At 35.1% G+C, this 23,241-nt stretch overlaps 1 protein-coding gene, 1 non-coding gene and 3 pseudogenes across 2 annotated transcripts; 3 read left to right on the top strand and 2 right to left on the bottom strand.

Annotated features, from left to right (window-relative positions):
- LOC130015655 (acetyl-coenzyme A carboxylase carboxyl transferase subunit beta, chloroplastic-like) overlaps positions 1 to 107 on the top strand; it is a 2,096-nt pseudogene extending 1,989 nt beyond the window's left edge.
- A 932-nt stretch (positions 108 to 1,039) lies between these two features.
- LOC130015654 (cytochrome f-like) lies at positions 1,040 to 4,930 on the top strand (annotated as a pseudogene).
- LOC130015653 (chloroplast envelope membrane protein-like) lies at positions 2,225 to 3,306 on the top strand. Its single transcript, XM_056106231.1, has one exon. It carries the CDS (start codon positions 2,498 to 2,500, stop codon positions 3,182 to 3,184), a length of 687 nt encoding a protein of 228 aa, XP_055962206.1. The 5' UTR covers positions 2,225 to 2,497; the 3' UTR covers positions 3,185 to 3,306.
- A 1,100-nt stretch (positions 4,931 to 6,030) lies between the features above and the next one.
- On the bottom strand, positions 6,031 to 6,537 carry LOC130015732 (cytochrome b559 subunit alpha-like; annotated as a pseudogene).
- Positions 6,538 to 8,134: 1,597 nt separating this feature from the next.
- TRNAW-CCA (transfer RNA tryptophan (anticodon CCA)) lies at positions 8,135 to 8,208 on the bottom strand. The gene has a single exon. It is a non-coding gene; the product is annotated as a tRNA-Trp (tRNA).
- Between the last annotated feature and the right edge of the window lie 15,033 nt (positions 8,209 to 23,241).

Genomic DNA, 23,241 nt, shown 5'->3' with positions numbered 1-23,241 from the left:
ATTAAAGTAAAATTCAAAAAAAAATTCAAAAATGAAAGTTAGAAAAAAAAGATAATACAAAGAAGAATAATAAATAAATGGATTATCCTATTTCATGTATAAATATGAATAAGTCATTTAGTTAGTTATGCACTCTTCGCACTTTAGTCTATATCCTCACTTAGATATACTTAGTATAATTAAATTATATACAAATTTTAATGATTATAAGAAATCTTTCTAATAACTTCTAATAACGAATAATAGAATAATTGATACTAATTATTATTAATATTATATTAATATTTAATATTCCATCGATTAAATCGAAAGAATAAAATTCAATATAATATAAAAAAATATTCAAATATATTCAATTTATAGAAATCAAATTTATATAAAAATATTCAATTCAAATAAATAAAATAGATAAAATAGAATAAAAAAATAGAATAATAAAAGAAAACTTATTTAAAAATTCTAATAAAAAAGAAAACAAATAATAAGAAAATGAAATAAAAAATAATAGGTACAAATATTAAATCGAGGTGCCCATTCTATGACAATTCTCAACAGCTTACCCTCTATTTTTGTGCCTTTAGTGGGCTTAGTATTTCCGGCAATTGCGATGGCTTCTTTATCTCTTTATGTTCAAAAAAACAAGATTTTTTAGATCCGATTAGATCTGACGGGGGTCGATTTTATTTCTTTATTTTTTCAAGACTTAGGCTTGGATCATAATACAGATATCTATTTAGTTTAGTAGAATCTGATAGAACATGCAGACAGCTCCCTTCTCAAACATAAATGAAAAAGGTTTTTAGGCGCAGGCGTAAATATAAGATATTAAGAAAATGGGCTATTTGAAAATAAATTGAGACTGTAGCGGATGCCTGAAAGAAATGCAAAGCTTGTTATATACGTGCAGACATTTTTATATATGTACAGATAGGGGATCCTATGAGGGGCTAGGCTCTCTTTTTTTTAATCTAAGGAATTCCTCCTAAAGATTCACATCAGAATAATGCGAGTTGATGAAAGTGATTTCGGAAAAAAAAAAGTCAAATTTTTTTGGGCTAGTCTCCCACTTCAAATAAAAAATAACCGGATATAATATATATTATAGTATTAGTATGAATTGGCGATCAGAACATATATGGATAGAACTTCTAGCGGGGTCTCGCAAAACAAGTAATTTCTTTTGGGCCTTTCTACTTTTTTTAGGTTCATTGGGATTTTTATTGGTTGGAATTTCCAGCTATCTTGGCAGAAATTTGATATCTTTATTTCCGTCTCAGCAAATAATTTTTTTCCACAAGGGATCGTGGTGTCTTTCTATGGGATCGTCTGTCTATTTATTAGTTCTTATTTGTGGTGCACTATTTTTTGGAATGTAGGTAGTGGTTATGATCGATTCGATAGAAAAGAAGGAATAGTGTGTATTTTTCGCTGGGGATTTCCTGGAAAAAATCGTCGCATCTTATTCCGATTTTTTATGAAAGATATTCAGTCTATTCGAATAGAAGTTAAAGGGGGTATTTATGCTCGGCGTGTCCTTTATATGGAAATAAGAGGCCGTGGGTCCATTCCTTTGACTCGTACTGATGAGAATTTGGCTCCACGAGAGATTGAGCAAAAAGTAGCGGAATTGGCCTATTTTTTGCGTGTACCAATTGAAGTATTTTCAAATGAGCTGAAGAATTAACATTTTATTAGCAGGAGCGACAAAATCCAAGAGTCCTTTTTTTCTATAGCATAACTCAACTGAAATTTCACAATACAATATTGATAAACCAAAGAAGACGTATATTATTATATTATAATTATATACAGATATATACGGAACAGTTCGAAAATCAAACTTTTTTTCTGCATATCTAATTTTATGCATATCTAAATTCAATAAATTTAGTAACAAAACAAGTAATAAATCGAAATAATAAACCCATTTCATAGATCAAAACAAAGCATTTCGGAATAAAATATAGAATAAAGAAATTCTCTTTTAATTTTCAATAGTTGAAATTGAGAGATTAGATATGGATAGATCATATCTTGTAAATTCTCTTTAGAAATTATCTTTCCTTTCTTAACGTTTCTTGTTATCTTTCTTTTTATCTTTCTTAATGAACAAAGGGCTGGATGATAACGTTTCTGTCTTATTTTCCTTTTGACACTTTTTTTGATTATCACATCACAATATTTTTCAAAAAAATTTCTAAAGTATTCCTGTGGAATATGGGTAAGTTGGGCATTTTTTTTTCGAAATATTTGTTTTGTTGATAGAACGGAATTCTTGGATCTAGAAATCAAAATTTTAGCAATTGAGATACTTAGAAACAATATTTTTTGTATTCTTTCAAAATTCTAAGGACTAACCACTGAATCACAAATCAAAAATAGGGAATAGATTCATAAGTTCGAAGCCTCATAATAGAACTTATGCTTGATAGAAATAAGAAATATTAGATCATATCGAATCGATAACCGAGGCGGGTTCATTAAAAATTAACAAAAAATGAAAAGAAAAACATTTATCCCCCCTCTATATCTTACAGCTATAGTTTTTTTGCCCAGGTGGATCTCTTTTTTATTTAATAAAAGTTTTGAATCTTGGGTTATGAATTGGTGTAATACTAGTAAATCTGAAACTTTTTTAAATGATATCCAAGAAAAAAGTATTCTAGAAAAGTTCATAGAATTAGAGGAACTCATTCACTTGGACGAAATGATAAAGGAATATCCGGCAACACGTCTGCAAAAGTTTCGTATCGGAGTCCACAAAGAAACGATCCAATTGATCAAGATGCACAATGAGGATCATATCCATATGGTTTTGCACTTCTCAATAAATATAATCTGTTTCATTATTCTAAGCGGTTATTCTATTTTTAGTAATGAAGAACTTATTATTCTGAATTTTTGGGTTCAAGAATTCTTATATAACTTAAGCGACACAATAAAAGCTTTTTCCATTCTTTTATTAACCGATTTATGTATAGGATTCCATTCACCCCACGGTTGGGAACTAATGATCGGCTCTGTCTACAAAGATTTTGGGTTTGCTAATAACGATCAAATTATATCTGGCCTTGTTTCCACTTTTCCAGTCATCCTCGATACAATTTTCAAATATTGGATTTTTCGTTATTTAAATCGTGTATCTCCGTCACTTGTAGTGATTTATCATTCAATGAATGACTGAAAAATGATCCATGAATCCAATTAGAATGTTTGTTATTTTGTACATAAGTAAAACATTCAAAATCTTATTATCAAACAAAACCTTACTATATACTATATTTAATATATATATATATATAATCCATTTATAAATTTATAATAGAATATATCTTTCTTTTTTCTATACATCCAAATGACTCTCTTCCTATATTTATTTTCTATTTTAGTAAAACAATTTCAGTAAATAGCAGTATCGTGGATAGGGAACTATGCGAGCGACCTACCTAATTTTATTGTAGAAATTTTCAGAATCAATGGTTGGGCCATGCAAACTAGAAAGACCTTTTCTTGGATAAAGAAAGAGATTACTCGTTCCATTTCCGCATCACTCATGATATATATAATAACTTGGGAATCTATTTCAAACGCATATCCCATTTTTGCACAGCAGGGTTATGAAAATCCACGCGAAGCAACTGGCCGTATTGTATGCGCCAATTGTCATTTAGCTAATAAACCCGTGGATATTGAAGTTCCACAAGCGGTACTTCCTGATACTGTATTTGAAGCAGTTGTTCGAATTCCTTATGATATACAATTGAAACAAGTTCTTGCTAATGGTAAAAAGGGCGCTTTGAATGTGGGGGCTGTTCTTATTTTACCTGAGGGGTTTGAATTAGCCCCTACTAATCGTATTTCGCCAGAGATGAAAGAAAAGATAGGAAATCTGTCTTTTCAGAGTTATCGTCCCACAAAAAAAAAATTCTTGTGAGAGGTCCTGTTCCTGGTCAGAAATATAGTGAAATTACCTTTCCTATTCTTTCTCCAGACCCCGCTACTAAGAAAGATGTTCATTTTTTAAAATATCCCATATATGTAGGCGGAAACAGGGGAAAGGGTCAGATTTATCCCGACGGAAGCAAGAGTAACAATACGGTTTATAATGCTACAGCAGCCGGTATAGTAAGCAAAATCATACGAAAAGAAAAAGGAGGGTACGAAATAACCATAACGGATGCGTCAGAGGGACGTCAAGTGATTGATATTATACCTCGAGGACCAGAACTTCTTGTTTCAGAAGGCGAGTCCGTCAAACTTGATCAACCATTAACGAGTAATCTGAATGTAGGTGGATTTGGTCAAGGGGATTCAGAACTAGTACTTCAAAACCCATTACGTGTCCAAGGCCTTTTGTTCTTTTTGGCATCGGTTATTTTGGCACAAATATTTTTGGTTCTTAAAAAGAAACAGTTTGAGAAGGTTCAATTGTCCGAAATGAATTTCTAGATCTGTAAATTTATTAACATCAAGTTCTTAAAACGAATAAAAGTTGGTAATTAGTAAATATATTATATATGATAAAAAAAATTGAGGAGCTCTTTACTTTTTAAAAATTGTTTTCTACCAGACCAGATTTTGGAAATTATTTGTACCACATTTCTAGTCATAATATGTATATTGGTAAGAAGACTCTTTGAATGTATCCCCTCTTTTGTGTTTTTTTAATCTCATTTTTAGAGTCTAAATAAAATTATCAAATAAAAGGGGGAGCCGTGCGCTTATCTTATTATTTTATTGTCAGATTTAACTACCATAGGGTGGATCAATAGCTTTTTTCTATTCTAATAGAATCCAATTTGACTAGATACTAAGCATAAGAATAAGATAAGTAAGCGGAAAAGCAAAGGCTAAATGAGGGATAACAAAGGATTCTAGTAAGAATTTTTTTTTATTCGTATTCCTAGTTTTTGACACAAGAAAAGGAATTTTCCACATTCTTTTTTGTGTCAAAATAATAATGATTCTTGATCCCATCCCTCAAAAATGACTATCTTTAGTTTATATTTTTCCTAGGTTTTTCATAATTTTCTTTTCCGTTTTCTATGTAGTTTAAAATTTTATTTTATATGTATAAATTCAATTCGATTTTTTTTACGTAAAAAACAACTAGTGGACAAACAAAAAAAGAAAAAGAAAGGAAATTTTTTGGAGTAAATACTGATGAACTTAAAAAAAACGATTTTAATTTTTTGAGATACTAAAATAAATAGAATAAGGTTCTATTAGTCTTTCTATTAGTCTAGAAAAATGGGTAAGATATTGGATCGATAGAAATTTAGAAAATATTATAGTATGACGTCTAGGAAAAAGAAATCGGAGAACTCCTCTTATAACTTTGATTTGAAAGTATCAATAGATAATGTCGAAGAACAAATGTTCTAAATAAAGTAATTCCGTTACTTTTTTAAAAACACGACCCAAAAAAAAGTTTAATAGATTTTTTTTTGAAATATTTGAAATATATATAAAAAAAAGGACAATCCGTTTTATCAATTGATTTTATCACTTATACGAATAAAGTATTATGTTTATTAAGAACTCAACGGACCCCCCTTCTCCGTCTGATTCGAGGTCGAGAGGGTCCGTTGAGTTTTTACGCTTTCATGTTTACAACTCAGTTCACCCGATTCGATTACTTACTACTTACAGGGATGAACCCAATCCGGAATATGAACCATAAAAGAAAATGCCTATTAAACCGATCACAAGAATACCAGCTACAGTACCTATTATCCAAAGAGAAATTCTTCCAGTAGTATCAGCCATTTATTCCACTCCCTCCCCATTTAATCAAGTGGTCGTGCTAGAGACATAAACAGTCGTAGATAATTATTAAATGATATCCTTCCGATGGGATAAGATAATTCCTATTCTTATTTATTTTTCTACTATTTTCTTCTATTAATTGAAGAAATAATTAGAAAATAAAACAGCAAGTACAAAAATGAGTAATAACCCCCAGTAGAGGCTGGTACGATTCAATTCAACATTTTGTTCGTTCGGGTTTGATTGTGTCATAGTTTTATAATTAATTGGGATTAGATTTATCGTTGGATGAACTGCATTGCTGATATTGACCCCAAAAAAGAAACGGTAGGTACAGCTAGTCCGTGAACAGCTAACCATCGTACTGTAAAAATTGGATAGGTTCGATCTATGGTCATTGGGCCTCCTAAAAAGATTTACTAAATTCATCGAGTTGTTCCAAAGGATCAAATCGACCGGTTATTAATGGAATTCCTTGTCGGCTCTCCGTAAAATATTCATTTGGACGAGGGCTTCCAAATACATCGTAAGCTAAACCCGTGCTGACGAATAACCAACCTGCAATGAATAGGGAAGGTATAGTAATGCTATGAATGACCCAATATCGAATACTGGTAATAATATCGGCAAAAGAACGTTCTCCTGTGCTTCCAGACATACCGAGCTCCACATATTCTTGTACAACCAAAAGGGATCGATTCTGTAAAAGATGAGATCAGTAAATGCAATTTTACTGAAATGAAATCTTTGTGAGATCGTCAATATTGTACCCAATGTTTCTTTAAAGTATACCGAATCAGTATAGCTATCCTTCTTCTGACGCAGCAACGCAATTTCCAAATTTCAATCAGTATCGAAATGAAGTCTTAGATAATCTTTTTACCATCCGAGAAGATCGGGTAAAATGCGAATTCAACGGGTTACAATAAGAATTCATGGAAGAGATTATCCTATTTCCGCAATGAAATTAGATGTGAATAGATTTGAAATCCAAAACTTTTAGGGTTATAGTTATAGAAAAAGAGTTTTTTGTTGGAATCCCTCACTTTTTTTCATTTTAAGAAATTGGTTAGTCATCCATTAAATTATTAAATTTAAAAGTACCGCATAGTAGAGAATACTAAAGAAGGATAACAAGAAAAAAGAATTGTAATAATCAATATTCGTGATGCACGTATTCGTGTATTAGATCTAAAAGTAAAAGGCCTTTCTTGACATTTAACTACAAAGAAAAAAGTATTTTTCGTTTTAATATTCATATAATATGGAACGAAAAAATCGAAAAAAGTAAAAAGGAAAAGCTATTATAAAGAAAAATAGAGGTGCGTTTTTATTTTAAAATATAAAAAACGATACAAATATCCAAATACTAAATAAATGAAATAAACTAAAAGAAAAGAAACTATCAAAATAAAAATAATGTTCCAATTTTGTTTTTTAGTTTCTAGCAATTTTCGTAGTAATTCCAAGAAAGGGTTTTGGATGAAGTTATACAACACCGTTTTTATTTTATTTTATGAATTAAAAAAGATTTCATTATATATTGAAATATATATTAATTTAATATTTTTTAATATTTAATAATTTGAATATTTTTTCTTTAATAAATTATTAAAGAATTTAATAAATTCATATTTATTTATTGTCATATTCGTTTTCTATTTTATTCTATAATTGATAAATAAAAATAAAATTCTCAATTTAACTTTTTCTCTTTCAATTGGTATTTTTGCTTATCTTCGTATCTTTTATCTTAAAAAAATGGAACTTAGGAAAGTACTTTTGCTTTACAAGTATATGTATAAAAAAGTTTATTTAGCTCCTTTATGCTTACTATAACTAGTTATTTCGGTTTTCTACTAGTGGCTTTAACGATAACCTCAGTTCTATTTATTGGTCTGAGCAAGATACGGATTATTTGATTTGAAATAAATTGAATGAACTCTTTTTATTTATAATTTCTAAATTTCTAAAAAGAAAATTTTTCGATAGTATTAGAGCTATTTTCTAGTTCTTTACCGTGTTAATTTCCAATTCTTGCTTATTGAGATTTATGGGCGATATGGATTAATATTTAAGGATAGATATTACCTCTCTTTTTCCCTTTTTCAAATAAATTGAAATGATTGAAGTTCTTCTATTTGGAATCGTCTTAGGCCTAATTCCTATTACTTTGGCCGGATTATTCGTAACTGCATATTTACAATATAGACGTGGTGATCAGTTGGACCTTTAATTAATATTAATTAACGCCTTGTTTTTTTTGACCTCCTCTTTTCTTTAATTCGCAGGAGGTCAAATTCGGATTGTTCTTCTATTTTCTTTTTTCCGTATAAATTTTCACCTAACAAAATAAGAACAGAATCACGCTCTGTAGGATTTGAACCTACGACATTGGGTTTTGGAGACCCACGTTCTACCGAACTGAACTAAGAGCGCTTTCTTATCCCAATCACAAAAAAATCAGACTATGACTATGTAAGTAAAAGGATTCTTTTTTAACTACCCAATATAAATATAACTTTAATGCCTATACTATCATATTAGTATATATAATATGATAAAAATAAAAGATTAGGTATGGCCAAGTTTAATTGATCTCAATGGATCTCTCCTTATTATTCATAGCCGAAGTAATAGGTAGGGATGACAGGATTTGAACCCGTGACATTTTGTACCCAAAACATACGCGCTACCAAGCTGCGCTACATCCCTTTCCATTGGTTTACAATGTTATTGTAAAGAATACCCATTTTGTTTTCCACATACTTATTTCATTTTCTCCATTGATATACATTGCAATTTTTTCTTTTTGATCTCATATCATATATAATATTTATATATTATAGAATATTATATAATAATATCGCTTATTATATCTTATTATATAATGATAAACTTAAATATGATAAACTTAAATAAACTTACATAAATTTCGTGAATGCTCGGAAAAACGGACATATTTTGTTTTTTAAAATTTAAGAAAAGGAAAATATTCTTTACCAAATTGTTGTACATTTTAGTTTGAATTAGTGACTCTAGATTAGTATGTCGCATCAAAAGTCTCTCTAACGCGTCGTTCCGATTACCTAAGCATGGTTAGGTTATATTATGCAATGTGTGCGAGAAGAGTGACACTAGATTAGTATGTCGTGTCTCAAGTCTCTTTAACGCGTCATTTCGATTACCATGCTTATGTCGGATCACAATTCTCTCGCACGCGTCGTTCCGATTACCTAAGAATGGTTAGGTTATATTACGTAAAGTGTGCGTTAAATGTGACGCTAGATTAGTATGTCCCGTCACAAGTCTCTTTAACGCATCGATCCGATTAGCTAAGCATGGTTTGGTTATATTACGCAAAGTGTGCGTGAAAAGTGACGCTCAATTTGTATGTCGCGTCTCAAGTCTTTTTAATGCATCTTTTTCGATTACCATGCTTATGTTTCGTCATAAGTCTCTAACACGCGTCGTTCCGATTACGTAGGCATGGTTAGGTAATATTAGGCAAAGTGTGCATAAACAAGGACGCTAGATTACTTTGTTGAGTCACAAGTTTCTTTAACGCATCGTTTAGATTACCATGCTTATATCGCGTCACGAGTCTCTCTAACGCGTCATTCCGATTACCTAAGCATGGCTAGGTTATATATTGGAAAGTGTGCGTTAAAAGTGAAGTTAGATTATTATGTCGCGTCACAAGTCTCTTTAACGCGTCTTCCGATTACCTAAGCATGGTTAGATTATATTACGCAAAGTGTGCGTGAAAAGTGACTCTATATTAGTATGTCGTGTCACAAGTCTCTCTAACGCTTTGTTCCGATTACCTTAGCATGGTTAGGTTATATTACGCAAAGTGTGCGTGAAAAGTGATGATAGATTAGTATGTCGCGTCTCAAGTCTCTTCAACGCGTTGTTCCGATTAATTAAGTATGGTTAGGTTATACTACGCAAAATGTGCGTGAAAAGTGACTCTAGATTAGTATGTCACATCTCAAGTCTCTCATTAACGCGTCGTTTCGATTATCTTAGCATTGTTTGGTTATATTACGCAAAGTATGCATGAAAAGTGACGCTAGATTAGTATGTCGTGTCTCAAGTCTCTTTAACGCGTCGTTTCAATAACCATGCTTATTTCGGATCACAAGTCTCACTAACGCGTCGTTTCGATTACCATGCTTATGTCGCATCACAATTCTCTTTAGCGCATCGTTCGGATTGTCACTTTAGATCAGTATTTCGCGTCTCAAGTCTCTTTAACGCGTCGTTCGGATTACCTATGCATGGTTAGGTTATTTTACGCAAAGTGTGCGTGAAAAGTGAAGCTATATTAGTATTTCGCGTCACCAGTCTCTTTAACACGTCATTGAAATTACCTAACCATGGTTAGGTTATATTACGCAAAGTGTGCGTGAAAAGTGACGCTTGATTAGTATAGCGCGTGTCAAGTCTCTTAAACGTATCAGTTCGATTACCTAAGCATGGTTATGTTATATTACGCAAAGTGTGCGTGAAAAGTGACGCTCAATTTGTATGTCGCTTCTCAAGTCTCTTTAATGCATCGTTTTCGTTTATCATGCTTATGTCGCGTCACAAGTCTCTCAAACGCGTCGTTCCGATTACCCATGGACAGGTTATATTACGCAAAGTGTGTGTGCATTGTAACGCTAGATTAGTATGTCGCGTCTAAAGTCTCTTTAACGCGTCGCTTGGATTACCTAAGCATGGTTAGGTTATATTACGCAAAGTGTGTTTGACAAGTGAAGCTAGATTAGTATGTCGCGTCACCAGTCTCCTTAACACGTCGTTCCGATTATCTAAGCATGGTTAGGTTATATTATGCAAAGTGTGCGTGAAAAGTGACGCTAGATTAATATGTTGCGTCTCAAGTCTCTTTAATGCGTCGTTTTGATTACCATGCTTATGCGCATCACAAATCTCTCTAACGCGTCGTTACGATTACCTAAGCATGGTTAGGTTATATTACGGAAAGTGTGCGTTAAAAGTGACGGTAGATTACTATGTCGCATCACAAGTCTTTTAACACGTCGTTCCAGTTACCTAAGCATGGTTAGGTTAGATTACGCAAAGAGTGCGTGAAAAGTGACGCTAGATTAGTATGTCGGGTCACAAGTCACTGCAACGCGTCGTTCCGATGGCCTAAGCATGGTTCGGTTATATTATGCAAAGTGTGTGTGAAAAGTGACGCTAGATTACTATATCGCGTCTAAAGTCTCTCTAACGCGTCGTTCCGATTACCTACGCATGTTTAGGCTATATTATGCAATGTGTGCGTGAAAAGTGACGCTAGATTAGTATGTTGCGTCTCAATTCTATTTAACGCGTCGTTTCGATTACCATGCTTATGTCGCGTCACAAGTCTCTTTATTGCGTCGTTCCGATTACCTAAGCATGGTTAGGTTATATTACGCAAAGTGTGATTGAAAAATGACGCTAGATTAGTATATCGCGTCTCAACTCTCTTTAACGCGTCGTTGTGATTACCTAAGCATTGTTAGGTTATATTGCACAAAGTGTGCGTGAAATGTGACGCTAGATTAGTATGTCATGTCACAAGTCTCTTTATCGCATCGTTCCAATTATCTAAGCATGGTTAGGTTATGTTACGCCAAGTGTGCGTGAAAAGTGACGCTAGATTAGTATGACGCGTCTCAAGTCTCTATAACGCGTCGTTTTGATCGCGTCAGAAGTCTCTCAAACGCATCGTTTCGATTACCGAAGTATGGTTAGGTTATATTACGCAATGTGTGCATGAAAAGTGACTCTAAATTAGTATGTCGGGTCACAAGTCTTTTAATGCGTCGATCCGATTACCTAAGCTTGGTTAGGTTATAATACGCAAAGTGTGCGTGAAAAGTGACGCTAGGTTAGTATGTCGCGTCACAAGTCTCTTTAACGCGTCGTTCTGACGCGTTAAAGAGACTTGTGACGCGACATAATAATCTTGCGTCACTTTTATCTCACACTTTTCGTAATATAACCTAACACTTAGGTAATCGGAACGACGCGTTAGAGAGAGACGCGACACATGCATGGTAATCAAAACGACGCATTACAGAAACTTAAGACACGACATACTAATCTAACGTTACTTTTCACGCACACGTTGCGTACTATAACATAACCATTCTTAGGTAATCGGAACGACGCGTTAGTGAGACTTGTGATGCTAAATAAGAACGTTAATTGAAACGACGCGTTAAAGAGACTTAAGATGCAACATACTAATCTATCGTCACTTTTCACGCACACTTTACGTAATATAACCTAACCATGCTTAGGTAATCGAAACGACGCGTTAAAGAGACTAAAGATGCGACATACAAATCTAGCGTCACTTTTCACGCACATTTTGCGTAATATAACTTAACCATGCTTAGGTTATCGGAACCAATGTTTTAAAAACCGAACCGGCAGCTGAACCGGTGAGGCCATCGGTTTCCGGTTCAACCGGTTGAACCTATTGGATAAATTGCACAGATATTAAAGTATGTGTGCATACAACCTGGCACTTCTTTAGAAATTTCAAAATCATAACCGGGATAGTAGGTACCCTGTTAAAATGACTTAGATTCCTTTTTCCTTTTTTAATATTATCTTACAAAGAAACCCTGATTCCTAATGATCAGTTTCTCTCCGCCTCCCTTCATTCTATCTTTCTTTTTCTTACTTTTTAAATCCAACAAATGAATGCACTTAATATATCTAATTTCTAAGGAAAAAAATAAAGATTATTACTTTCAACATATTCATCTCTTTTCAATATAAGAGTTTCCGGTTTCTCCATTCATAATTCTCAGAAATTCCACTATCATAGTGTAGTGTTTGTTATTATTTTTTAATTTATACTTTTTATGATGTTTTTAATTTTGCTCTATAAAAATCTGTGAAAATATGACTAATCATGAGAAAAAAATTACATCTTTTTCTATTTAACTTTGATTTTATTTTTAACTATCTCACAAATAATTAATCGATTTGGTTTATATTTTAAAATTTATTATTGCTGTAACTTTTTAGTTTGTTCCATTAAAATCAATATATATGGAGTTTTTATTATAACCAGCCGGTTTGCTCCGGTTCGCCGGTTCACCGGTTTTATCCGGTTATAACGGTTCAAAGAGTTTCTATACGGTTGGATCGGATTTCCGGTTTGTATATGCAAATTGGACCGGACAGCAGGTCGGTTCGCAGTTGAACCGGTCGGTCCGGTCCGGTTTTTAAAACACTGATCGAAACGATGCGCTAAAGAGAATTGTGATGCGACATAAGCATGGTAATCGAAACGACACGTTAGTGAGACTTGTGACCCGAAATAAGCATGGTTATTGAAACGGCGCGTTAAAGAGACTTGAGACACGACATACTAATCTAGCGTCACTTTTCATGCATACTTTGCGTAATATAACCAAACAATGCTAAGGTAATCGAAATGACGCGTTAATGAGAGACTTGAGATGTGACATACTAATCTAGAGTCACTTTTCACGCACATTTTGCGTAGTATAACCTAACCATACTTAATTAATCGGAACAACGCGTTGAAGAGACTTGAGACGCGACATACTAATCTATCGTCACTTTTCACGCACACTTTGCGTAATATAACCTAACCATGCTAAGGTAATCGGAACAAAGCGTTAGAGAGACTTGTGACACGACATACTAATATAGAGTCACTTTTCACGCACACTTTGCGTAATATAATCTAACCATGTATAGGTAATCGGAAGACGCGTTAAAGAGACTTGTGACGCGACATAATAATCTAACTTCACTTTTAACACACACTTTCCAATATATAACCTAGCCATGCTTAGGTAATCGGAATGACGCGTTAGAGAGACTCGTGACGCGATATAAGCATGGTAATCTAAACGACGCGTTAAAGAAACTTGTGACTCAACAAAGTAATCTAGCGTCCTTTTTTATGCACACTTTGCATAATATAACCTAACCATGCTTAGGTAATCGGAACGACGCGTTAGAGAGACTTGTGACGCGACATAAGCATGGTTATCGAAACGACGCGTTAAAAAGACTTGAGAAGCGACATACTAATTTAACGTCGCATTTCTCTCACACTTTGCGTAATATAACCTAAGCATGCCTAGGTAATTGGAACGGCGCGTTAGTGAGACTTGTGAAGCGACATAAGCATGGTAATTGAAGCGACGCGTTAAAGAAACTTGAGATGCGAGATACTAATCTACCGTCACTTTTCACGCACACTTTGTGTAATATAACCTATCCATGCTTAGGTAATCGAAATGATGCGTAAATGAGACTTGAGATGCGACATACTAATCTAGCGTCACCTTTTCCGCACATTTTGCGTAATATAACCTAACCATTCTTAGTTAATCGAAACGACGCGTTAAAGAGACTTGAGATGCGACATACTAATCTATTGTCGCTTTTCACGCACACTCTTCGTAATATAACCTAACAATTTTTAGGTAATTGGAACGAGGCGATAGAAAGACTTGTGACGCGACATAATCATGGTGATCAAAACGACGTGTTAAAGAGACTTGAGACACGACATGCTAATCTAACATCACTTTTCACGCACACTTTGCGTAATATAACCTGACCATGCTTAGCTAATCAGAACGACGCGTTAAAGAGACTTATGACGCGACATAATAATCTAGCTTCACTTTTAATGCACACTTTCCATAATATAAAATAACCATGCTTAGGTAATCGGAACGACGCGTTAGAGAGATTTGTGACGCAACATAAACATGGTAATCTAAACGACGCGTTAAAGAGACTTGAGACGCGACATACTATTCTAGCGTCCCTTTTCACGCACACTTTGCGTAATATAACCTAACCATGCTGAGGTAATCGAAATGACGCGTTAAAGAGACTTGAGATGCGACATACTAATCTAGCGTCACTTTTCACGCACACTTTGCATAATATAACCCATTCTTGGATAATCGGAAGGACGCATTAAAGAGACTTGTGACGCGACATAAGCATGGTAATCGAAACAACGCGTTAAAGAGACTTTAGATGCGACATACTAATCTATTGTCACTTTTCACGCACACTCTGCATAATATAACCTAACCGTGCTTAGGTAATCGGAACGAGGCGTTAGAGAGACTTGTGATGCGACATAATCATGGTAATCGAAATGACGTGTTAAAGAGACTTGAGACACTACATGCTAATCTAGATTCCCTTTTCAAGCACACCTTGCATAATATAACCTAACCATGCTTAGGTAATCGGAACGACGCGTTAGAGAGACTTGTGACGCGAGATAAGCATCGTAATCGAAACGATACGTTAAAGAGACTTCAGACGCGACATACTAATCTACTGTCAATTTTCCCGCACACTTTGCGTAATATAACCTAACCAGTCATATGCAGCACCCTTCAAGGATATCTCCACTAGCATAACAGTCTGTCTCTCAGAAGCCTGTAGTCTCTGAGCATTTCGCTCAACCTCCTCCAGAAAGTCTAGGGCGTCGCCGTCGCCCGCAAACTCAGCCGGCTTCAGCCTTGAATAAGCCAACACTAAGTCCCTGTCAGTGATTCCAGCACCACCAACCGCAACACCACCAGCCTGTGGTACCTGTTGCTGCACAATTTGTCCCAGCATAGCATACTGGTTCTACATGGCGATCTGTCCCGCCTGCAGTTGCACTTGATTATTCTAGAGTTCAGTGATCCCAGCCAGAAATGTCGTGAAGTCAAATGGATCGATAGGAGCTTGTGGTACACCTGGTGCCTGAAAGCCCGCACCACCACGTCCCCTACCTCTGCCTCTAGCAGCTTGACCTCTGCCACCCCGTCCTCTGCCTGCTCGGCCTCTACCAGCCGGAACTCCACCTGCACGTCCCCTGCCAACTTGAACCTCTGGTTCATGCTGGTCAACCTCAATCGACATAGCGTCATCAGCTTCAGCCTCAGCCTGAGCTGCAGCATGCCTACGAGTATTCATTCCTAAAAATGAAATAGATAAATCTCAAACAATGCCCACATGGCAACACCCAGAGTAAATTTAAATAGCTCAAAAATCAACAATTTAACCTAAGTAATAACTATAGCAGTCCAAAGTAAGCATAAACTTCGCAAAGTAAAACATTAGTAACACATAAGACCGACTCAAACATCCCTAAAGGTGAAGGTAGAAAGTTTGAAAACAAATGATGACGTTTCAAAGGACAAAACTTGAATCCTAATTCCGCAGTAGATCCTATGATACAACAGTAACACTTAACATGCCTTAAAGCAATAAACACATAACATGCAAAAAATTTGGCCTTAGTTCGAAACTAAAGCTCTGATACCAACTTTGTCACGACCCAAATTTCATGAATCGTGACCGGCGCTAGGGTATGGGTATGGTCGAACCAATGCCCGCAGCAAGCCTTGCGGAAATCAAATAAACATTTAAACCTGTAGAAAACTGCTCGGGGGCAACCGAAACTCCAACCTAAGTCTAGCAATTTATATTACAGTTCTAATATAAATAACTTAAATGTCCAAATTGCTCAACAGCATGCCTTAAATATAATATTAAAACAATCCAGTGTAAATATGCTAATAATAAATAATCGATCTAATCGACAATCCCAAGTGCAATAACAAATGTAATATATAAACTAGTTCTACTGCGGTCTAAGAGTTCGAAAACAGAAACTAGTTTAAATAACATAAAAACCTCCGAGGAATCAAAAGAATCGGAGTGGACCAGCTTTCAAATCATAAACCTGGAAAATTTGGGAAAACAACGGGGTCAAATATACTGAGATGAGTTCGCAATACTATTTACATTTATTAAGTTTAAAACCCTTAAATCAAAACAGTTTATACTAATATAGTATGATTATGGAAAACAGTATTGAAATGATCCCAGCGTAAGTATGACATAGCATACTGATAAACCTAGAGTGGACGGGAAAAAATCCTCGTCATATATATATATATATATATATATATATATATATATATACCAGCGTAAGCAAGACTTTAGTCTGCCGTTTCCCAGAGTACTTACCGGTGCACACAGTCTCTATACAAGCCTATCGAGTAGCTCGTTTCAATCCAGATCCATAATCCATAAAAACAGTTCAAAAGCATTTATAATATTTAAATACGATGCGGTACTTAATAAAGCGGTAAATAGCACTACAAACTCACTGCTTGCTTAACCACGTGAAACTTGGCAAACAGCTAACTCTGCGTAGACTCCGAAGCACGAGCAGTCGACGGGTCTAAAATAATAATTAATTTAATATCTGAACAACCCCTAACTCTAAGATTACTAGACACCACATAGGACTAGCACAATTAATAAGTCAGATAAAATCACAGAGAAACACAATTCTCAATAAATTATAATGCCGTAAATAAATCAAGTCTATTGAGTTCATATTAAAAATTCATCCAGAATATTAATTAAATAATATTTAACTAATAAATAAAATCCTTTCCTCAAATAGTGGGGTAGCCGAGTTTCTTAAAACTACCAAGCTAATTCCACATGTCGGGCGACCCAAGTCTAACCCGACCCAACCATAAAACCAGAGTTATAAACCACAGTTTATAATTTAATATTTACTAAAAATATTAATCAATATCAAAATAGAACTCAATAGCTTGAAACCCAAGTAATTAAATATTACCGGTAAAATATCTCCTTATATAAATCAATAAATAATTAGAAAGGCTAAATTACAAATTTAGCCAAATTGGCATGCTAAGCCAAAATCTCAATTTATTAAATAACAAAATAAAGCTAAAATATATCTTTAATCCCAAAACATTCTAAATCAGAAATCTTAAATTATCGATTAAATAATAATTAATAATAATAATTAATTTTATTTTTAAATATTCAAATATTATTTTTATGCCTTAAAAATAATATAATTAATTTGACAAACTTTCAAATTAAATAAAATCCACAATACTTAATTAATATAGTTAATATATAAAACTATATATAAACTATAATAAAATTAATATTTAATTTAAACTTAAAATCTTAATGCCCAAAGTAATTTCAAATTATAAATAATATTATTATTTAAATCGCTAATTAATAAGTCGAACCAATTTCGTAAATTGAAATAAAAAAAAATCAATTAAAACAGTTAAAAGATAAGTTTAGGAATCAATATATTTAAGACACAATAATTTAATGACCAAAATAGTCATTTAACCAAAAGGAATTAGAATGGACCAACCACATACGGACACCTCATCATCATCTTCAATTAGCATCCAATATCAAACCAAACTCCACATTTACAGTATACAGAAACAAAGAAAACGAGATTCAATCTTTACAAACCATCAATTCATTAACTAACAACCTAAAGAATTTGAATCAATCAAACTAAAGACTTCCTAACCTAACCATAATCAATAACATATTCAAACTTGGCAAAGAACCCAAAGCAGTGAAATCAAAATTAATCACAGTAACCAAATTATCATAAGCAAGAAACTAGCTCAAGACAACCGAAGATTCAATCACTGAGAAATTAAAACGACAAGCTAGAAATCACGTCGAACGATTTGCGATTCAATAACATACGAAATAACAATCATGAATATTGCAAAAACTCCCTTAATAATCCTTATTAATCAACAGAAGCATATAAACAAATAGGAACAAATAACACGTGAAAACGATGAAACGGCGGCGATTGATACGGGTTCGTTTACGTACCGTTTGACGAAATAAAAGTGTAGAAACGTAGAGAAACGAGTCTACTATCACGGGGAACAAACGAAACTTATTTCGATCTCCGAACGGCTGTGGAACGAATTAAATTTCAGACAGGCCGATTAGAATTAAAACATAAAATTTCTTGAAAACGGTAAAACGGCGGCGATTGATACGGGTTCGTTTACGTACCGTTTGACGAAACAAAAGTTGGAATTTATAGATACGTGAGTCTTCTATCGCTGGAAGGAAACAGAACTTATTTCGGTTCTGAAACGCACGTGTAATTTGATTTAGAACGGAAGTAGCGCATAGGAGTAAAACTGAAATTCAAGCACAATGATTTCCTATTTTCAGCAACTTTGAGAGGGGAATAACATTGTTTTTCTTCGAGGAAAGTTACAGGAAAATGACGGCTAAGGTTGTATGTAGTGTGGTGAAGATTTTTGGTTTTCAAAACATTTTAAAATAGTGAAAGGATCGAGAGAAATCAGGAGTAGAAGAGACGTGCACAAGCTGGTATGAAGGATGGACTAAGGTCTCGTTCGAGACCTTAGTTCTCGAACGAGAACCTTCAACAATCAAGAAGGTCTTGTTCGTGAATGATGATTTCGAACGAGACCTTCAACATTAGGTGAAATATGCGCAGAGTGTGCGTGAAAAGTGACGCTAGATTATTATGTCATGTCACAATTCTCTTTATCGCATCGTTCCAATTATCTAAGCATGATTAGGTTATATTACGCAAAGTGTGCGTGAAAAGTGACGCTAGATTAGTAGGACGCGTCTCAAGTCTCTATAATGCGTCATTTCGATCACGTCACAAGTCTCTCAAACGCATTGTTTCGATTACCGAAGCATGGTTAGGTTATATTACGCAAAGTGTGCATGAAAAATGACTCTAAATTAGTATGTCGAGTCACAAGTCTTTTTAACGCGTCGTTCCGATTACCTAACCATGGTTAGGTTATAATACGCAAAGTGTGCGTGAAAAGTGACGCTAGATTATAATGTCGCATCTCAAGTCTTTTGAATACTTATTTTCGATTACCATGCTTATGTCGCATCACAAGTCTCTCTAACGCGTCATTCCGATTACCTAAGCATGGTTAGGTTATATTACGGAAAGTGTGCGTTAAAAGTGACGCTAGATTACTATGTCGCATCACAAGTCTATTTACGCGTCGTTTCGATTACCATGGTTAGGTTATATTACGCAAAGTGTGCTTGAAAAGTGACGCTAGATTAGTATGTCGCATCTCAAGTCTCTATAACGCGTCATTTTGATAGCGTCACAAGTCTCTTTATCGCATCGTTCTGATTATCTAAGCTTGGATAGGTTATACTACGCAAAGTGTGCGTAAAAAGTAACGCTAGATTAGTATGTCGCGTCTCAAGTCTCTCTAACGCGTCGTTCCGATTACCTAAGCATGGTTACGTTATATTAAGGAAAGTGTGCGATAAAAGTGACGCTAGATTACTATGTCGCATCACAAGTCTCTTTTACGCGTCGTTCCAATTATCTAAGTATGGTTAGGTTTTTGAAAAGTAACGTTAGATTAGTATGTCGCGTCTCAAGTTTTTATAATGCGTCATTTCGATTACCATGTTTATGTCGCGTCACAAGTCTCTCTAACGCATCGTTCCGATTACCTAAGAATGGTTTGGCTATATTATGCAATGTGTGCGTGAAGAGTGACACTATATTAGTATGTAGCGTCTCAAGTCTCTTTTACGCGTCGTTCCGATTACCTAAGCATGGTTACGTTATATTAAGGAAAGTGTGCGATAAAAGTGACGCTAGATTACTATGTCGCATCACAAGTCTCTTTTACGCGTCGTTCCGATTACCTAAGTATGGTTAGGTTTTTGAAAAGTAACGTTAGATTAGTATGTCGCGTCTCAAGTTTCTATAATGCGTCATTACGATTACCATGTTTATGTCGCGTCACAAGTCTCTCTAACGCATCGTTCCGATTACCTAAGCATGGTTAGGCTATATTATGCAATGTGTGCGAGAAGAGTGACACTAGATTAGTATGTCCCGTCTCAAGTCTCTTTAACGCGTCATTTCGATTACCATGCTTATGTCGGATCACAATTCTCTCGCACGCGTCGTTCCGATTACCTAAGAATGGTTAGGTTATATTACGCAAAGTGTGCGTTAAAAGTGACGCTAGATTAGTATGTCCCGTCACAAGTCTCTTTAACGCGTCTATCTGATTACCTAAGCATGGTTAGGTTATATTACACAAAGTGTGCGTGAAAAGTGACGCTCGATTTGTATGTCGCGTCTCAAGTCTCTTTAATGCATCATTTTCGATTACTATGCTTATGTCGCGTCACAAGTCTCTCAAACGCGTCGTTCCGGTTACCTTGGCATGGTTAGGTTATACTACGTAAAGTGTGCATGCAAAGTAACTCTAGATTAGTATGTCGCGTCTCAAGTCTCTTTAACGCGTTGTTCCGATTACCTAAGCATGGTTAGGTTATTTTACGCGCAGTGTCCGTGAAAAGTGAAGCTAGATTAGTATGTCGCGTTACCAGTCTCTTTAACACGTCGTTCTGATTACCTAAGCATGGTTAGGTTACATTACGCAAAGTGTGCGTGAAAAGCGACGCTCGAATTGTATATCGCGTCTCAAGTATCTTTAATGCATCGTTTTCGATTACCATACGTATGTCGCATCACAAGTCTCTCAAACGCGTCGTTCCTATTACCTAAGCATGATTAGGTTATATTACGCAAAGTGTGCGTGCAAAGTAACAATTGATTAGTATGTCGCTTCTCAAGTCTCTTTAACGCATCGTTCGGATTACCTAAGCATGGTTAGGTTATATTACGCAAAGTGTGCTTGAAAAGTGAAACTAGATTAGCATGTCGCGTCACCAGTCTCTTTAACACGTCGTTCCGTTTTCCTAAGCATGCTTAGGTTAAATTACGCAAAGTGTGCGTGAAAAGTGACGCTAGATTAATATGTCGCGTCTCAAGTCTCTTTAATGCGTCGTTTTGATTACTATGCTTATGCGCGTCACAAATCTCTCTAACGCGTCGTTCCAATTACCTAAGCATGGTTAGGTTATATTACGGAAAGTGTGCGTTAAAAGTGACGCTAGATTACTATGTCGCATCACAAGTCTTTTTAACACGTCGTTCCGATTACCTAAGCATGGTAAGGTTATATTACGCAAAGTGTGCATGAAAATTGACGCTAGATTAGTATGTCAGGTTATAAGTCTCTGCAACGCGTCGTTCCGATTGCCTCAGCATGGTTAGGTTATATTACGCAAAGTGTGTGTGAAAAGTGACTCTAGATTAGTATATCGCGTCACAAGTCTCTCTAACTCGCCGTTCCGATTACGTAAGCATGTTTAGGTAATATTATGCAATGTGTGCGTGAAAAGTTACGCTACCTTAGTATGTTGCGTCTCAAGTCTATTTAACGCGTCGTTTCGATTACAATGCTTATGTCGCGTCACAAGTATCTCTATTGCGTCGTTCTGATTACCTAAGCATGGTTAGGTTATATTACGCAAAGCGTGCGTGAAAAATGACGCTAGATTAGTATGTCACATGTCAACTCTCTTTAACGCGTCGTTTTGATTACCTAAGCATGGTTAGATTATAGTACGCAAAATGTGCGTGAAAAGTGACGCTAGATTAGTATGTCATGTCACAAGTCTCTTTATCGCATCGTTCCAATTATCTAAGTATGGTTAGGTTATATTACGCAAAGTGTGCATGAAAAGTGACGCTAGATTAGTATGCCGCGTCTTAAATCTCTATAACGCGTCGTTTGGATCACGTCACAAGTCTCTCTAATGTGTCGTTCCGATTACCGAAGCATTGTTAGGTTATATTACGCAAAGTGTGCATGAAAAGTGAATCTAAATTAGTATGTCGAGTCACAAGTCTTTTTAACGCGTCGTTCCGATTACCTAAGCATCGTTAGGTTATATTACGCAAAGTGTGGGTGAAAAGTGATGCTTAGATTATAATGTCGTGTCTCAAGTCTCTTTAATTCTTCGTTTCAATTACCATGCTTATGTAGCGTCACAAGTCTCTCTAACGCGTCGTTCCGATTACCTAAGCATGGTTAGGTTATATTACGCAAAGTGTGCGTGAAAAGTGACGCTTGATTAGTATGTCGCGTCTCAAGTCTCTTTAACGCGTCGTTCTAAATACCTAAGCATGATTAGGTTATATTACGCAAAGTCTGCGTTAAAAGTAACGCTAGATTAGTATATCGCGTCTTAAGTCACTCAAGCGCGTCGTTCCGATTACCTAAGCATGGTTAGGTTATATTAAGGAAAGTGTGCGTTAAAAGTGATGCTAGATTATTATGTCGCATCACAAGTCTCTTTTACGCGTTGTTCCGATTACCTAAGTATGGTTAGGTTATATTACACAAAGTGTGCTTGAAACGTGACGTTAGATTAGTATGTTGCGACTCTAGTCTCTATAATGCGTCGTTTCGTTTACCATGTTTATGTCGCATCACAAGTCTCTCTAACGCGTCGTTCCGATTACCTAAGCATGATTAGGCTATATTATGCAATGTATGCGTGAAAAGTGACGCTAGATCAGTATGTCGCGTCTCATGTCTCTTTAACACATCGTTTCGATTACCATGCTTATGTCGGGTCACAATTCTCTCTAACGTGTCGTTCCGATTACTTAAGAATGGTTAGGTTATATTACGCAAAGTGTGCGTTAAAAGTGACGCTAGATTAGTATGTCCCATCACA

Source organism: Mercurialis annua, linkage group LG6, assembly GCF_937616625.2.
Source record: "Mercurialis annua linkage group LG6, ddMerAnnu1.2, whole genome shotgun sequence".
NCBI lineage: Eukaryota > Viridiplantae > Streptophyta > Magnoliopsida > Malpighiales > Euphorbiaceae > Mercurialis > Mercurialis annua.
The sequence above is the reverse complement of the archived record's forward strand: the minus strand, read 5'-3'. Positions and strand labels throughout refer to the sequence as shown.